The 14,440-nt window shown below is 56.9% G+C and overlaps 1 protein-coding gene across 5 annotated transcripts in view; it reads right to left on the bottom strand.

Moving 5' to 3' along the window:
- ABCG1 (ATP binding cassette subfamily G member 1) overlaps positions 1–14,440 on the bottom strand; it is an 81,041-nt gene that overhangs the window by 14,561 nt on the left and 52,040 nt on the right. For 3 of the 5 annotated variants that reach the window (XM_045501297.1, XM_045501295.1, XM_045501298.1), the window contains 9 exons: positions 13,165–13,282; positions 11,353–11,485; positions 9,437–9,487; positions 4,939–5,084; positions 4,533–4,656; positions 3,297–3,411; positions 1,291–1,475; positions 1,051–1,152; positions 44–212 (listed from right to left, as the gene is read on the bottom strand). In XM_045501297.1, the coding sequence (XP_045357253.1) occupies positions 44–212; positions 1,051–1,152; positions 1,291–1,475; positions 3,297–3,411; positions 4,533–4,656; positions 4,939–5,084; positions 9,437–9,487; positions 11,353–11,485; positions 13,165–13,282 (1,143 nt within the window). The remainder of the gene's footprint in view (positions 1–43; positions 213–1,050; positions 1,153–1,290; positions 1,476–3,296; positions 3,412–4,532; positions 4,657–4,938; positions 5,085–9,436; positions 9,488–11,352; positions 11,486–13,164; positions 13,283–14,440) is intronic. The other 2 variants (XM_045501296.1, XM_045501299.1) reach the window with 1 other exon arrangement.

Consider the following 14,440-nt stretch of genomic DNA (forward strand, 5'->3'; position numbering starts at 1 on the left):
CTCAGCGCCCCACTGGTGGGTGGGTCTAGGGTCAGGCACTCACATGTGAGAACGGTGGGCATGAGGGCCGCGAACATGAGGAACAGCATGGAGAAGAAGAGGAAGCCGGAGTTACTCAGGACCTTCTTGGCTTCGTTCCCGATCCCCAGGTAGAGCAGGCCGATGAGGAGGCCGATGCCGATGTGAGACGTGATCCGCAGGTGCGTCAGGACCTGGGGGCAGACACAGCTCTCACTGGTGTCCGCGGGGGTCAGGCAACGACAACAAGGCCAAGGCCTCCGGAGGCATCGGCTGCAGATTTCTCCTCCAGAAAAACAAGCCTGAACCCTAAACCAACTCTCTCTCTCTCTCTCTCACACACACACACACACACACACCCAGCATTTAACTGCTGTGAAAACAGAGGCAATTGCTAGAATGGATACATCCGAGGCCGCTCCTCGGAGCACACTGGCCCGGGCGGCCCCCAGCCCTCCAACTTTCCAAGTAGGTCCCGGAGCCCCACTGGGCACTCGGCCGTCCTCGGCAGGTAGCCCGTCAGGTTGTCCACTGGGACAGGTGGACATGATCACAGCTCCTGGTCACTCACCACCTCCCGCCTGACGGGCTCTGTACATCTGCCAGCACCTGGGCCCCCAGGGACTCCTCGAGGGAGGAGCACTCCCACTTGGGCCTGGCCGGTGGGACGTGCGCACGGGAGACGGTCTGCCGCCCCCAGAGGGAAGTTTTACAGGCCGCCTGGATTTCTCTCTCACGCTTGCCCTTTGCCGCGTCCCAGAAAAGGAGCCGCGTGTCCGCTCCGGGTTCCAGGATGAGACACGTGAGGCAGGGCCACAAGCCACAGCCACCAACGCACGACACCAGTGAGACATACACGTTTCCTATTGTAGCCACTGGCATCTGGGGGCTGTTTGTCACAGCAGCATCGTGGAGGGAAAGCTGACTGATGCAGATGCAGGGAAAGCAATCCGAGAGCCCCATCGGGATGAATAAAGCGGAAAATGACTCGACACGCACGAGACACGGGAGAATATCTGCAAACACCCTTACCGAATCCCTCATGATACTGAGGAAGGTCCTTTTGAAGAGAATGCAGAACTGGGTGAGGCAGCTGGCTGAGAAGCTGTGACAGCCTTCCATGGAGGTGGAGTCCTGGGGACACACGCGGGAAGGGGGAGGGGTGAGCCGCCCGCCCGGGACGCGCCTCCCCCCCGGCTCGGAGCCCCCATGCAGTAGCGTGCAAGGGGCAGCATGCAGCCGTCCCACGGGGGGGCCGGGGGTTTGCATTACCTTTCTCAACCCCTTTAATCGTTTTGCCTGCTTTACCTCTTCAGAGGGCCGGTGCCAAAGAAAAGGGTTCACCTCGGCATCCCCCCCAGGCTCTCTCCTGTGGTCAGAATCACACATGCCCTCCCGGACGGCTCTCACCAGGCGGCTGTTCTGGTCACCGTATTCACCGGACGCTACCTCCATGACTGCAGGAGACACAGGCGGGTCAGCCTCGGGCCCCAGAGAGGTGCCCCCAGGTCCCTCCCATGGAGCCAGGCGGTGCTCGTTTTGCGACAACACAGCCATTAGCCTTGCGGGGATATTTTCAACCCATTATATGGACGCTGTGTGACACGATGAAATCATTTCACGGCCAGTGTGTTTTCAGCCCTAAACTCCCCTCCCCTCCCACCCAGAAAGGCCATTCATCATGTCGGATCCTAGAAATGCAAATTCAGGTGGTGATGCCAGGGAGCCTGGGAGGTCATTAGCTCACCATCTATTGACTTATCCACCCACTGATGTTAATTGAATGCCTGTTTCAGGCATTCAGGCCGCAGGGTTGGAGCCAGAAGGTGAGCAGAAGGGGGCTTGTGTGTCCCTATGGGCCGAGGCGGGAGTGATTCTTCAGCACCATGGAGAAGGGCCCCGGAAGCACCAGGCTGCGTGGGACCATCAACCCCAACTCTCCATCCCCAGGGATGTCAGACCCTGTCTCTGGCTCCCACTGGCCTCTCCTTGGCCCCTGGTTCCACACCCCACACTACTGCTGCCCCTTCTCGCTCCCGACCTGAGGTCTTGGTGCCTCCTTCCCACGGCCCCACCTCTCCCTAACATCCTTGCTGAGGCCCAAAGTCCCCGGCCTTGATTTTTTGGTTCTGTCCTCTGCAAAACCAGCTGTCTGCTTTCCCCGAGCCCGAACCCCTAAACCAGGGTGGTCAAGCCCTCCTAGGTCCTGTCATAAACCAGAACATGTTGCCTGGAGATTGGAGGGACACAGCCACAAGCCCAGGAACGCTGGAGCCAGCAGGAGCTGGAAGAGGAGGGAAGGAGCCTCCCCTGGGACTTTCAGAGGCAGCACGGCCCTGCCCACACCTTGACTTCTTTCTGGCCCCCAGAACCACGAGGTTTTAGACCACTCAGTGTGTGGCTCAGCAGGCACGGAAGGCAGGAGGCGCTGGCAAAGATTGGACCCTGGCACCGGGGTTGAGGTGGGGGAACAGCACAGAATCGGGGATCTCCAGCACTTGGGGGTCTAGTAAACATGAAGCTGGAGAGAAAGAGAAGGCAAGAGGGATGCCAGGGACTCCAGCTTGCAAAGCAAGGTGGAGGACATTTGGTTTTGGAGACGGCCTGGAGAGGCTGTTGGGTTTGCTGAGAGCTATGCGGGGAAGCGTGATGTGGAGGACGGTGCTGGGCATGGGGACCCGGTGGGGGGAAAGTGATGGCTGGCAATGGTCAGTGCCCTGGAGGGTGTGGGTAGAGAGGAGAATGCCTGGGAGCACTGCCAGCACGGAGGTGTGGGCCCCTGCATCTCAAGGCCCGTGAAATGGTTCAACTGACCTCCAAGCACCAAGGCCACCAATCCCAGGACCACCAGCTCAGAAGGAGGAGCTCGGACCATCAACATAGTCTCTGGACACTGAGCATCGCCTTTTTTGCTATGTTTGGTCAAAGTTTAAATCAGCATTTTAACAATTCGGTTAACCGACGCAAAAGGGTCACTTTTTATTTTTAAAGGTTATTTCTTTCCAGAAATAACTTCTTTAAAAGCAGAAGCGTAACACAGCATAGCATTAGGAAATTCTGCTCCTAACAGCTCCCTTGTTCTAGTTCCCAGGTATCTTATCTGGAGGAAAGAAAACCTCTTCTCTGTTCTTAAAAGCTCCACCGCAGGATGGCACTTGACCCATGTTTGGAATAGTGAAGGAATTCCAGATTTTGGGGCTTCAGGTAAAAGCAGAAACCCACTGGGAGTGGAGAAGAGCCCTTTTCTTTCCCCTCCAGCTGGTCAAGCCTCTACTTACCAAAATCAGCAGGGTTGTGATAGGTTGGGCAATTCAGACCTAATTCCCTCAAGTATGGTACAAGGTTTGAGACTTTTCCCCGGTACACACATTGTCCTTGACTAAGGACATAAAGCTGGAAAAAAGTAAGGAAAGGGAGAACACCAACCTTGTCTTCCTTTGTAAAGCAACAAGAGCTGTCAATCCGTCCACCCCTCCACCCACCACCCATTCAACCGTCCACCCACCCACTCACCAATCCTTATACCCACTCACCCACCCACCCCTCCACCCCTCCATCTAACCACCCACCCATCCATCCACCCACCCACCCATTTACCCACCCACCCATCCATCCATCCATTGATCTATCCATGCATCCCCCACCCATTCAGCCATCCATCCATCCACCTTTCCACTCATCCACTCATCCACCCACCCACCCACCCATCCACTACCCATTCAACCTTTCATCCATCTATCCTTCCATCCACCCACCACCCAATCAACCATCCATCCATCCATCCATCCTTCCATCCACCTTTCTACCCATCCACCCACCCACCCACCCACCCATCCACCACCCATTCAACCTTTCATCCATCTATCCTTCCATCCACCCACCACCCAATCAACCATCCATCTATTCATCCTACGTCCATCCACCTTCCATCAATCAATTTTTCTCATTTTCAGGACAGCTATACATTACCTCCCCCAAACTGTTAAAGTTCAAAGGGAACTTTAAGTCAGGGAAGGTATTACATGGACAGGCATTACTTTACTATATTGCTTCCTGCCCCTTCACACTCACTGCCTGCTAGGAAAGATTTTTGAAGCTATACACATTTCATCCCTGGGCCTTTTTTTTTTTTTTTTTTTTTTTTTTTTGCTTATTATAATACTGAAACCTAAGATTTATAAAAGAGATGATGTCGTGCACACGTGATAACCTGCCATTTAATTCTGTAAAGCAGGTGTTCCCCATTGTTACAGGGGTGGGGGTGGAGGATGAAGCTTCCACAATGTCGGTGACTTGCCCAAGACCCCTTGGCTAGATACCAGCCCCAGAGAGATAACGCTGGCCAGCTCTCTCGACCCCCTCCTGCCCTACCACCTTAGCTGCCGATGACTCCAAAGTCTTATGAAAAATAACACTTGAGGCCATTCAGAAATGAAGACGCCTCCGGGAACCGACAGGAAGCAGAGTCCCTGGGACTTGGCTTCACTCGGGCTATCATCAAGTGGTCTGCGCACCTGGTCAAAGAGCTCGAAGAGCTTGGCGCTGGGCTGATGGACAGTGCAGATGATGGACCTCCCTCCTTGGGCCAGTCCTTTCATCAGGGAGACCACCTGGAAGCAGGAGGCACTGTCCAGGCCGCTGCAAGGCAAGGGGCACCGTCAGATGCCTGTGGGACCCCCCAACCATACCCTGTATTCAGCTCACACGGGGAGGCCTGTGCTGCACGCCTGAGCCTGTCATGTCTTCTAGAAGCGGATGGAGAGAGGGAGGGAAGTCAGGCTTCCCCTCGGGGACCCCGGGATAGGAGAGAAAGATGGGCAGGCAGAGCACATGCCTCCCCCCTTCTGAGGCTACTCTGGGGCCCCCCGGGGACACTGCTGATGGGGAGGACGGGGCTCCTCCCTCATTGCTCCTGATTACCTGGTGGGCTCATCGAAGAACATGACGGGAGGGTTGTTCACCAGCTCCAGTGCGATGGCCAGGCGCTTCCGCTGGCCGCCCGAGAGGCTTCCGGTTCTCGTGTTGGCGCAAGAGAGCAAGCCCAGAGCCGTCAGGATCTCCTTGACCTGAGGGAGCAATAGGGCCAGAGTATCCGTCAGGGACTGCCCACCACACTTCACCACCTACAGGGTCCATGTGGAAACACCTGCTGCCTCCTGCATCCCACTAGTGGATACACACGGATGGGACTGCAGAGCAGGGCCCATTGCCGAGTGGACAGGTGAGTTTCCAAGTCCGAGGTCCTGATTTGGGCCCAGGAGGCCCAGTGCTGGAGCCAGGCCCGCCTGGGGCGGAGTCTCCGATATGCCTCCTGCAGAGGTGACCTTGTGGGGCTCTTTAAGCCTCGCTCAGGGCCCAGGTCAGGGAAGGTGCCCAATCACCGTTTATAGAACAGGTAGACCGGCAGACGCACAGAGGATGATCAGGGTTCTGACCAGCACAGAGGGGAGGGCCATCGTGGCAGTTAAATGGGAGAAGATATCAAAACACCCAGCTCAGGGCTTGGCACACAGGAAGCATTTAATCAACAGCAGCGACCAATGCCACCATTCTTAGCGCACGCGGTTCCTGCAGACGCGCCCCACGCAGGCCGGGTCTCTCCGGAAGAAGGAAAGCTGCCCCTTGGCACTTGTCAATAGAAGAACCAGGTGTCCGACGTGCCAGCAAGGCCAGGAAACCGCTTAAAGCCGTCACCACCCTCCACGGTGGCCCCCCCGAGGCCAGCCCCCGGGAAGCAGGCTGGGCACCGGGATACAAACAGTCCACTGGGACGACGCCTTCCTGTCCGCTCCAGATGACTGACCCAGCATGGGCTCAGGGAACAGAAAGTCAGCAGGCTTAAGTGCAGTGTCTTCCCGGAGGCAGCCCCTGGGAAGGCGGGGGGCCACCGCCGCTGTCCCGCGTCCACACCAGGCTCGCCGCCCAGGGCCAGCCCCCCTGGAGGTCCCACCACGGCCACCATCCTGGCCCCTGGTGGCAGAAGCAGGCGGACCCCAGTCCAGTGGCTTCTCTGGGGAGATGAGGTCATCCCAAAGGAGAAAGAACTCCCAGGGAAGAAAATTTTCACTCCAGCTCTTGAATTCCTGGTGCACGGTCAGTACAGAATGCAAGCCTGGGTGATGATAAGAGCTGGGGCACCACTGCCCCACAGCCTGGGAGGCAGTCAGGTCAGACGGACTTGGGTCTGAATCCCACCAGGCTCTTCCCTTGCTGACCAATAAACCCAACCCACGGCCCTTCTAGGACACACTGCATTTGAGGGATTCCAACCTAGAAAGAAGGTCAGCGAGGTTTCCTGGGAAGGGCCATCAAAAGGGGGCTGCGGGGGGGGGGGGTGGTGTGTGCCCTGGCCCACTTCCTTCCCCTGCAGACGGCACCTGTTGGCTTTCCCAGAGCCACCAAGCTCATTTGGTCTTCTGGGACACAGACTGAACTTGCAGAACGAAGGGTCATTCTGGTTGTTCCAGGTTCGTCTTTGGGGCCCCCCTGCAGCACGGAGCATGCCCTGTCCTGTCCACGATCTGTCCTCTTGGGGATCCCTCCTTGTGGTCAGGTGTGGTCCCCGTTCCATGTACCCTCGGCCCCCACAGACAGGACACAGGAGGTGGAGGCAAATATCGGTGTCTGTCCTTCTCCTGCCTGTCCAGCCCATTTCTCCGGCTTTCTCTCAAGAGTCATGCTCTGCTGGTTGGTTTTTTTCTAAAACTAGTCAGAAAGAACAATGTCCCAGCCCTGGGAGACCTTGCTCCTGAGAAAGCCCCTTGCTGGGGACACTGGAGGGCTGAGGCTGCTTTTCTGGGAACCAAGGAAGGCTGTGGACAACACATTCCATTACCTAGTAGAACATTCTATCCTAAGGGCACCTGGGTGGCTCAGTCGATTAAGCATCTGACTTCGGCTCAGGCCATGATCTCACGGTTCGTGAGTTTGAGCCCCGTGTCAGGCTCTGTGCTGACAGCCTGGAGCCCGGAGCCTGCTTCGGATTCTGTGTCTCCCTCTCTCTGCCCCTCCCCTGCTTGTGCTCTCTCTCTCTCTCTTTCTCTCTCTCAAAAATAAAGGCTAAAATTTTTTTTTTAAAAAATAGAACATTCCATTCTATTGTGTTTCCACAAGATACAAACAACTGTAACTCAGGCTGGGGGGAAATGAGTCACACTCGCCACTGTTTCATCCTGGAAATAACCAGCCAATCCGGCAGATGCATTCTCGGGGGAGGCGGGACCCACACCTGGCTGAAAACCAGAACGGGGGCTTCCAGTAAGAAATGTGTGCGGGACCCAAGACCACCTCTAGGCGTGCATGCTCACGGCCTCGCTCGGTCCAGCAGCAGACGAATCTGGAGACGGGGCAAGCCTCTTGCTCCCTCGGGACGATCAGCCACACAGCTGGCAGACGAGACCCTCACTGACTTGCTGTCTTTGCTCTTGTAACCCAGCTGAGAACAGCATGAGGCTCTGGTCTGCTCGTGTCTTAGGTCAGGCGTATGGAGGACATGTGCACAGGCGTGGCCCGCCCGGGAGACACCTGCTCGCCCCACCAAGAAGGCCTTCTCGCCCCGTCCCTTCTGCTAGAGCAGGAAGAGTGGGTTCCACGGCCCTCCCCAAAGACCCCGACCAGCTCCCTGATGGGGGCTGGAAGCCGGTTTCTGAAGACCTGGCTCAGGAGGCAAGAGGGCCTGTGTGTGATACAGAATGTCAGCCGAGAAGCACGCATTGCCCTCCCAGCCCTCCAGCGAAAGCTACGTTCCTGTTCCCTTTCCCCACGGAGAGGACTGTCCAGGAGAGTCGTGCTGCAGGAAGATCACCGCGAGTCTGCTCTGTGGATCCATGAGCTAAGTCAGCTTCACACTGCCCAGAGGGCAGGGGCGGCCGTGGTCTCTAGCCCTCATTACAGACAACGGTCCAGAGCGCTGGAGGCAGCGACCCAAGGTTATCCAGCGGGTCCTAGGAGGCCAGAGCTGAAGGGGCCCCCCTGTGGATCTAGCTCCGCCTCAGGGCAGGGCCCTCTCCGTGTTAGCAAGACCCTCCACCTCCCCTGTCCACTCACCACCATATTGTGTAGTCCTGAGCGGAACTATAACCTGGCCCTCCCTCGCTCCGAGGGGCCTTCCCTCCACGGCTTTCCCCGGCGGGCCCGAGGTGGTTGTTCACTCCTGGGGGCCTTCCACGTTCGGCACCAACGACCCAGCCCACCCCTCCCACCTTCCTAAGGGGGTCCCCACATTTGCCCCGTCTCTGTCCCGGGTTCCAGCAATCTATTTCATTCCTTTGGGCTTCAGAATAAAAGAACGCCACAGGGGGCATCCTGACAGCAGCAGGGGTCTTTGCTCAGCTCCCACCTGCACCCACCACGTGGCTGACCTCGGACTCCCGGGGCTGACCCTGAGGGATCTGAAGGGCGCCGGCCAGGCCAGGGTCGGGGTGGGGGGCAGAGGGGAGAGAAGGAGCCCCAGTGATGCCCAGCATTGTTTTCATGGCACACTCCTGGAACATGAACTAGGATGTGCCATGGGAGAGGGAACAGACGTGGGAAATAGACTTGCTATTAATGTTCCTTAACCGGGCCCTGCCTCTCATCACTGCAGATTACGGCAAACGTAAGGCGCTGACCAGCACCGCTGGTGCTGAACCTGCAGCCTACTCTTTCTGCCTCCGGACTGTCGTCTTCTGATGGTATCAGAAGACAAGAGAGTACTGCGAGAGTGGGATTTCGCCCAATTTTACTCTTCCATTGAAATCCCACTAGCACCAGGCTAGCCGGGGAGCGGAGGAGGGAAGTTGAGTCTCCCCCAGACGATGTGTAAACATAAATCCGTCATACCCGCCGCTGAGTGTGGCTTGCCCACTCCCGATGGGGTGCTGACCCGGCACCTTCCCTGTGCCCTGGGCTTTAGGGAAGCGGCGAGGAGGGGGATGAAAATTTAGAAGGCCTCCAGCATCCTGGAAACTTACTTATTTGATTTTTTTAAGGCTGCTTAATAACACGTTAAGAACAAAATATCTTCTTGTGAGTGCGTGTGGGTGGAGGCTGGTTATTTTTAAGCGAGTGACTAACCATCTTCATTGTTAGTGTTTTATAAAAAACAACAACAATGGAGTACAAAGCACATTAAACACTAAAAAGGGGCAGAACGCTTGGTCTAGTGTTGAGGCTGGTGTCCTCTGACCACCTAAGCTTTCCTGCCGCGCCCTTGCCATTTGGTGGCTATGCTAAGAGCTGTAAGTCTTGTGACAAGGCGGCCACTCCTGGGTCCCGGCTGCCAAGCCTGGGGCGCACACGGAGATGTCACTGTCCCCCATGCAGAAGGCTAGGTGACGAACCAGCAAACAAAAGCAGGGCCACAAAGTCCCTCCCCAAGCCTCGGCCAAAGGGATCTCACGCACTTTCTGGACCACCCGTGGCCCAATCCCACACTTACCATCTCCCTCCTGCCTTCGTCCTTCTCCTGGAGCTTCAGATGTGCAGACACCTGCAGGGTGGGGAATCAGAACAGACTGCGGTCAGCAGGGCAAGCTAACTCACTGGTCTGCTGTGGGCTGGAGCCTGAGCGGCCACGCTGCCAGATAATGGAGGAAAGCCCCTGGAGCTCTTGGCTTCCTACCCCCGTTGGCTTAACAAAGGCGGGGTCCCAGAGAGCAGTACGTGTCTGGATTGCTTCCTGTCATCTCAGACGGCTTCTCTGCTGTGCCCACAAGAGAAGGTGGGTAGGGGCAGCTGACAGTCAAGGAAACCCCAGGCATCAGGGGCTTAAAGACCAGGCCACCCGTTAAACCACTGGACAGCTTAACGCTATCCACAGTGGGGGTGCTCACACCGCAGAAATTGGAAAGTGCTAAATATTAGGACCCCCCCCCTCCCCCGGCATTGTTTTGTTTTGTTTGAGATCCGGTTGGCTGTGCACAATGCTGCTGGGTAAAACCTTGGGTAGCAATTGGCATCCAGTGTCAGCCCTGGTTCTGCCCTGCCGGGTACCGTGGGCCGCCCTGGGAGACGGGCACACCTCCCATCCAGGCCTGGGTGGCTCACAGGGCCGGCTGCCTGCTAGGTAACACTGAGTGTCACCTGGTGGTCTGCGTGGTGGTGGTAAGGATCAGAAGCAGCACGTGGAAAGGCACAGCTGTCGCGACACATGCCTGGGACTGGGTGTGGGTGGCTGGTGTCACCCCCACCCCTGTGACAGGACCTTCTGAAGTCAAAGGCACGATTTCCCCAAGAGAGAGGTGGTTTTCAAGGTATCATACAACTCTCAAAATCAAAATCTTATTTAATTTCATGCTGAAAATGGATTTCACAGCACAGCCTGGTGACAGCTTGGTGAGAGTCACCAATCTTGTCTGCAAAAGAAAGCAGTGATCGAGCTGGAAATCGAAATGAAGCTTCTCAGTCAAGTAACCAAGCATTTAGCTCAGTAACTCGCCAAGAAGCTAAACTCTGGTCTCCCAGGAGAAAGGCGAACAACTAAGTTTGAATTTTCTAAATCGACTGTTCTTTTCGTAACCCCTCCTAAGTTCCCTGTGCCCCATGAGAATGGCCATTTGGAGGCAGAATAAGCCATTAGAGGCACTGAGCATGTGTGTCTGTCGGCAAGGCCCAGCCTGGTGGAGAGGTCTCTCCTTCCAGAACATTCAGCACCAGGCACGTGAATGAAGACAACCCACAGAGCAGGTTGGGGACAGGTGGCGTATCCGACATCTTACCTGCTCCCCTTTGCCAATCTGAGAAGCCCTTGGAGTTGCCCTTCAGATAAATTGGCAGGCAGCCCTCTCCAAGCCTGCAGAGAGGAAGCTTTGCCCTGTCCGGGTCAGGAGCACAGGGCAAGACCTCTCTGGGGCAGGAGAGTGAAGGTAAAAGCCTGTTTACTGACCAGGCCCCAGGCAGAGCACCCCAGAACATTCCCCACGGTGCCAGGAGGGACCTGGGGGCCACACGCTATCTTTTGCAGCGGGTGAGGCCAAGGCAGAAAAGCTAGCAGCCCCATGCACAACCAGCGGGGGGCTGAGGACGAGACCCTCAAGGACCTAACCCAGGCACCAGATCGGGGAACTTGGGCCCAAAGCCACAAACAACTAAGGGCAGCTGATGGCCCTTAGGGGTGATAGGGGTGTGTCTGATGGTGTATCAGTAAACACACAAACTTGGCCATGAATTTGCCATCCAGAGTCTATGAGAAGTCAGGGTCTTGGGAGTTTGTTTTCAATGAAGCTGTCCAAACAGCATGCCTGGTGTGAGACCTGCGCTGGAGGGAGGTGGCCCGCAGAGCCCCCAGCCCCACGCCGGGCACTGCTCTAATGGGGGGGGGGGAGGGGGGTGGGCTCAGGCTGGTGGGCGGCTCACCATCATGGCTTCCTGCACAGTGAGGTGTGGCAACAGCATGTCGTCCTGCATGATGTAACAGGACACCTTCCGGAAGCAGCGCAGATCCCGGGGCAGGCCGTTGATGAGGACGACCCCCTTCATGCCAGTCTCCCTGCAGAGCCGAGAGCGGACACCGTCAGCTCCTCCTCCAGGGCCCTGGGGAGGGAGGAGGCCCCTCCCAGCATCTTCCCGACGGACCGTTTACCGCAGGGACACCAAGGGGCAGGCAGGAGGGGATGGGGACCCAGAACAGTACCAGGACTCGCAGGAAGGAGCTGCACGGAGACCACGCTCGGGATGGACGGGGAGGTGAACCGAATCCGTAAGTAACCAGCGCTTACGAACAAAGATGCACGTGGGTGCTCCCACGCACGGCCACCAGGTGGGACGTGCCCCCCCCCCCACACTGTGCTGGGGTTTGTGAGATTGGCTTCTGAGCGATGTCGTGAGCGGCCAAGGCTACCCCGAAGGCCAAGACTCTGCAGCTGGGGGTGTGGCCGCTATATAGGAACCAGCTCCTGAGGGCGGAGACCGAGCAGGCTCCCTGTGTGCGGGTGGCTCAGAGGAGGGGGTCTGGGCCCTGCATCCATTCGGCCAAGCGGATGCTCCTTCTCCACAGGGGAATTTGTCCCCTGGCCCAGCGACAGGTCGGGACATGGCGTGTGCACCCCGGAGACCTGAAGGGCACGGCCTCCCCCTCCCAGACCCACGGTGCATCTGCACTGGCCCAGGGAGGTGGGGGAGGCCGGGACAGCCCCCTAAGGAAGTGCCTCCTGGATGTCTCGGGGCACAGTGGAGACCAGTGAAATTACGGAGTCTGGTTTCCAGCCTCATCCCGGCCGTTACTATGACCTTGGGCTCTTTCCTCCAGGCAATGGGCTGGGATCCCCCCGCCCAGGGAATAGCCACCTCCAGGCAGTGGTCCACAGCCCCAGACTGCCTGAGCACCCCTAGGCCAGGCAGCAACTGTGGGTGTGGGATGTGCTGACAGTGGCTGCCCCCCCCCCACCCATGCACCCCCTGATGCTGGACGTTGACTTCAACCTTTGTCAGGGTTTTAAAAATCCTAATTTCTGGCATTAAGGAGTAATGCAGAGGTCCCAAGGAAAGAGGTGATAGTGTCTTTTTGTTTCCAGGAGATGATATTCTCCTGAGTATCAACAGTGTTTTTTGCTGCAGTTAGCAAATGCAAGCCCGAGAGCTGAAGACAGGCAACTTGAGGAGCACAGTTTTAACACCCATGGGGACTGGGCTTTCCGGCGACGCCCCCAGGAATGACACGGGGCAGGATGTCCGGGGCTAACACAGGCACTGGCAGGAGTGCGTGAGCTCGGGGACCCAGCCTGACGGTCCTCCTGCTCATCTTAGACCCTGACTCACACTAGTCATTAGACCCTGACTCACACTAGTCTTAGAGTTCTCCTGCCGTCCCCTCCCCAGCCTTGACCTTCCTCCTTCTTCCTATCCTGCGCCTGGCCGCGGCTGAGCCCACGAGGGAGCCCACCTGGCTGCTCCGTCCCGTGGCCGCCTTCCCCTGCACGTGGGCCGTCCACCCTCCACCGTCACGGGACATTGAGCAGGTGCTGCCCTCTGACACTTTCAAAGTCACTGCCGTCCCTGCAGGGCTTCCTTCCCGGATCCCAAGGCCTCTCGCTGCTAAACCCCACAGGTCACCGTCTGTACAGAACCTTAAGAAGTGACAGGTCGAACAGAAGGGGCTTCTCTCTCCCGACTGCCACCCACAGGCCAACCACGGGGTGAGGACCTGTTTCTCCGCAGAGGCGTGCTCACCTGTATCCAGCCAGAATGTTCATGAGTGTGGACTTCCCGGCCCCAGAGGGACCCATGATGGCCACCAGCTCCCCGCTGTTGAACTTCCCGGAGATGCCTTTCAGAAGGGTCTTGTATCCTGCAGAAAAGCGCATCACACCCGTTTCCCAGCTGCCGATCGCAGGGATCATGGGCTTTTCCTCCAGGCAATACAGGCAAACCCACAAGAACACCCGACGACGTAACCACGGCCAGAAAGCAAGATCTTACACGCGTGGCCTAAATGCTGAGTTCTTAGGGCAAAAGCCCACCGCCCGTGTGCCCCCGTCTTCCTCAGTGGCACACCCCCCGGCATTACGTTAGCAGCGACCCGCACACGTGCGCTGCTCTAGTGTTTATAAAGCAACTGCATGTGCATTAATTATCTGGCCTACAGGGAATCCACCACCTCGTTTTGGAATAAGACCAGGGGGTCTGGTGTCTCCTTCAGGACCCCCACAGCCAGTGTGAACAGAGCTCAACCCAGGGCCACACCGCCAGCCATGTCACTTCCGCCCCCATGATGGGGAGCAAGTTTTATTTGCTTATTTTTTAAAAATTTTTTTTAACGTTTTTTTATTTTTGAGACAGAGAGAGAGCGTGAACGGGGGAGGGGCAGAGAGAGAGGGAGACACAGAATCCGACACAGGCTCCAGGCTCCGAGCTGTCAGCACAGAGCCCGATGCGGGGCTCGAACTCACGGACCGCGAGATCGTGACCTGGCTGAAGTTGGATGCTTAACCGACTGCGCCACCCAGGCGCCCCTTAACATTCATTTTTGAGAGAGCGAGTGGGGGAGGGACAGAGAGAGAGGGAGACAGAATCAGAAGTAGGCTCCAGGCTCCGAGCTGTCAGCACAGAGCCCGATGTGGGGCTCGAACTCACGGACCGCGAGATCATGACCTGAGCCGAAGTCGGACGCTCAACCGACTGAGCCACCCAGGCACCCCGCAAGTGTGTTTATTAACGAAACGGTTATTTCATTTATTTGCAGTTTGTACACACACAAACTATTCACGCGAGATTTCTTCATAAACCATCGCCTTCTAATCAAATAATTAAAATAGTATTAATTAATTAATAATTAAGGGCTTGTCGTTTTGCAGCCACGTCAAATTGCTTTGGAAGCTCTGCCAAGTCTCCATCCGAGAGCCTCGTAAAAGGAGAAGGACCATGCGTCACAGAGACAGCCACGTTCGCCTGCCTTCGAGTAGATGGTTCAACGTGCGACAATAAAACAGAGGCAGCTGGACCCACA

This window comes from Leopardus geoffroyi, chromosome C2 (genome assembly GCF_018350155.1).
Source record: "Leopardus geoffroyi isolate Oge1 chromosome C2, O.geoffroyi_Oge1_pat1.0, whole genome shotgun sequence".
In the NCBI taxonomy this organism is placed as follows: domain Eukaryota; kingdom Metazoa; phylum Chordata; class Mammalia; order Carnivora; family Felidae; genus Leopardus; species Leopardus geoffroyi.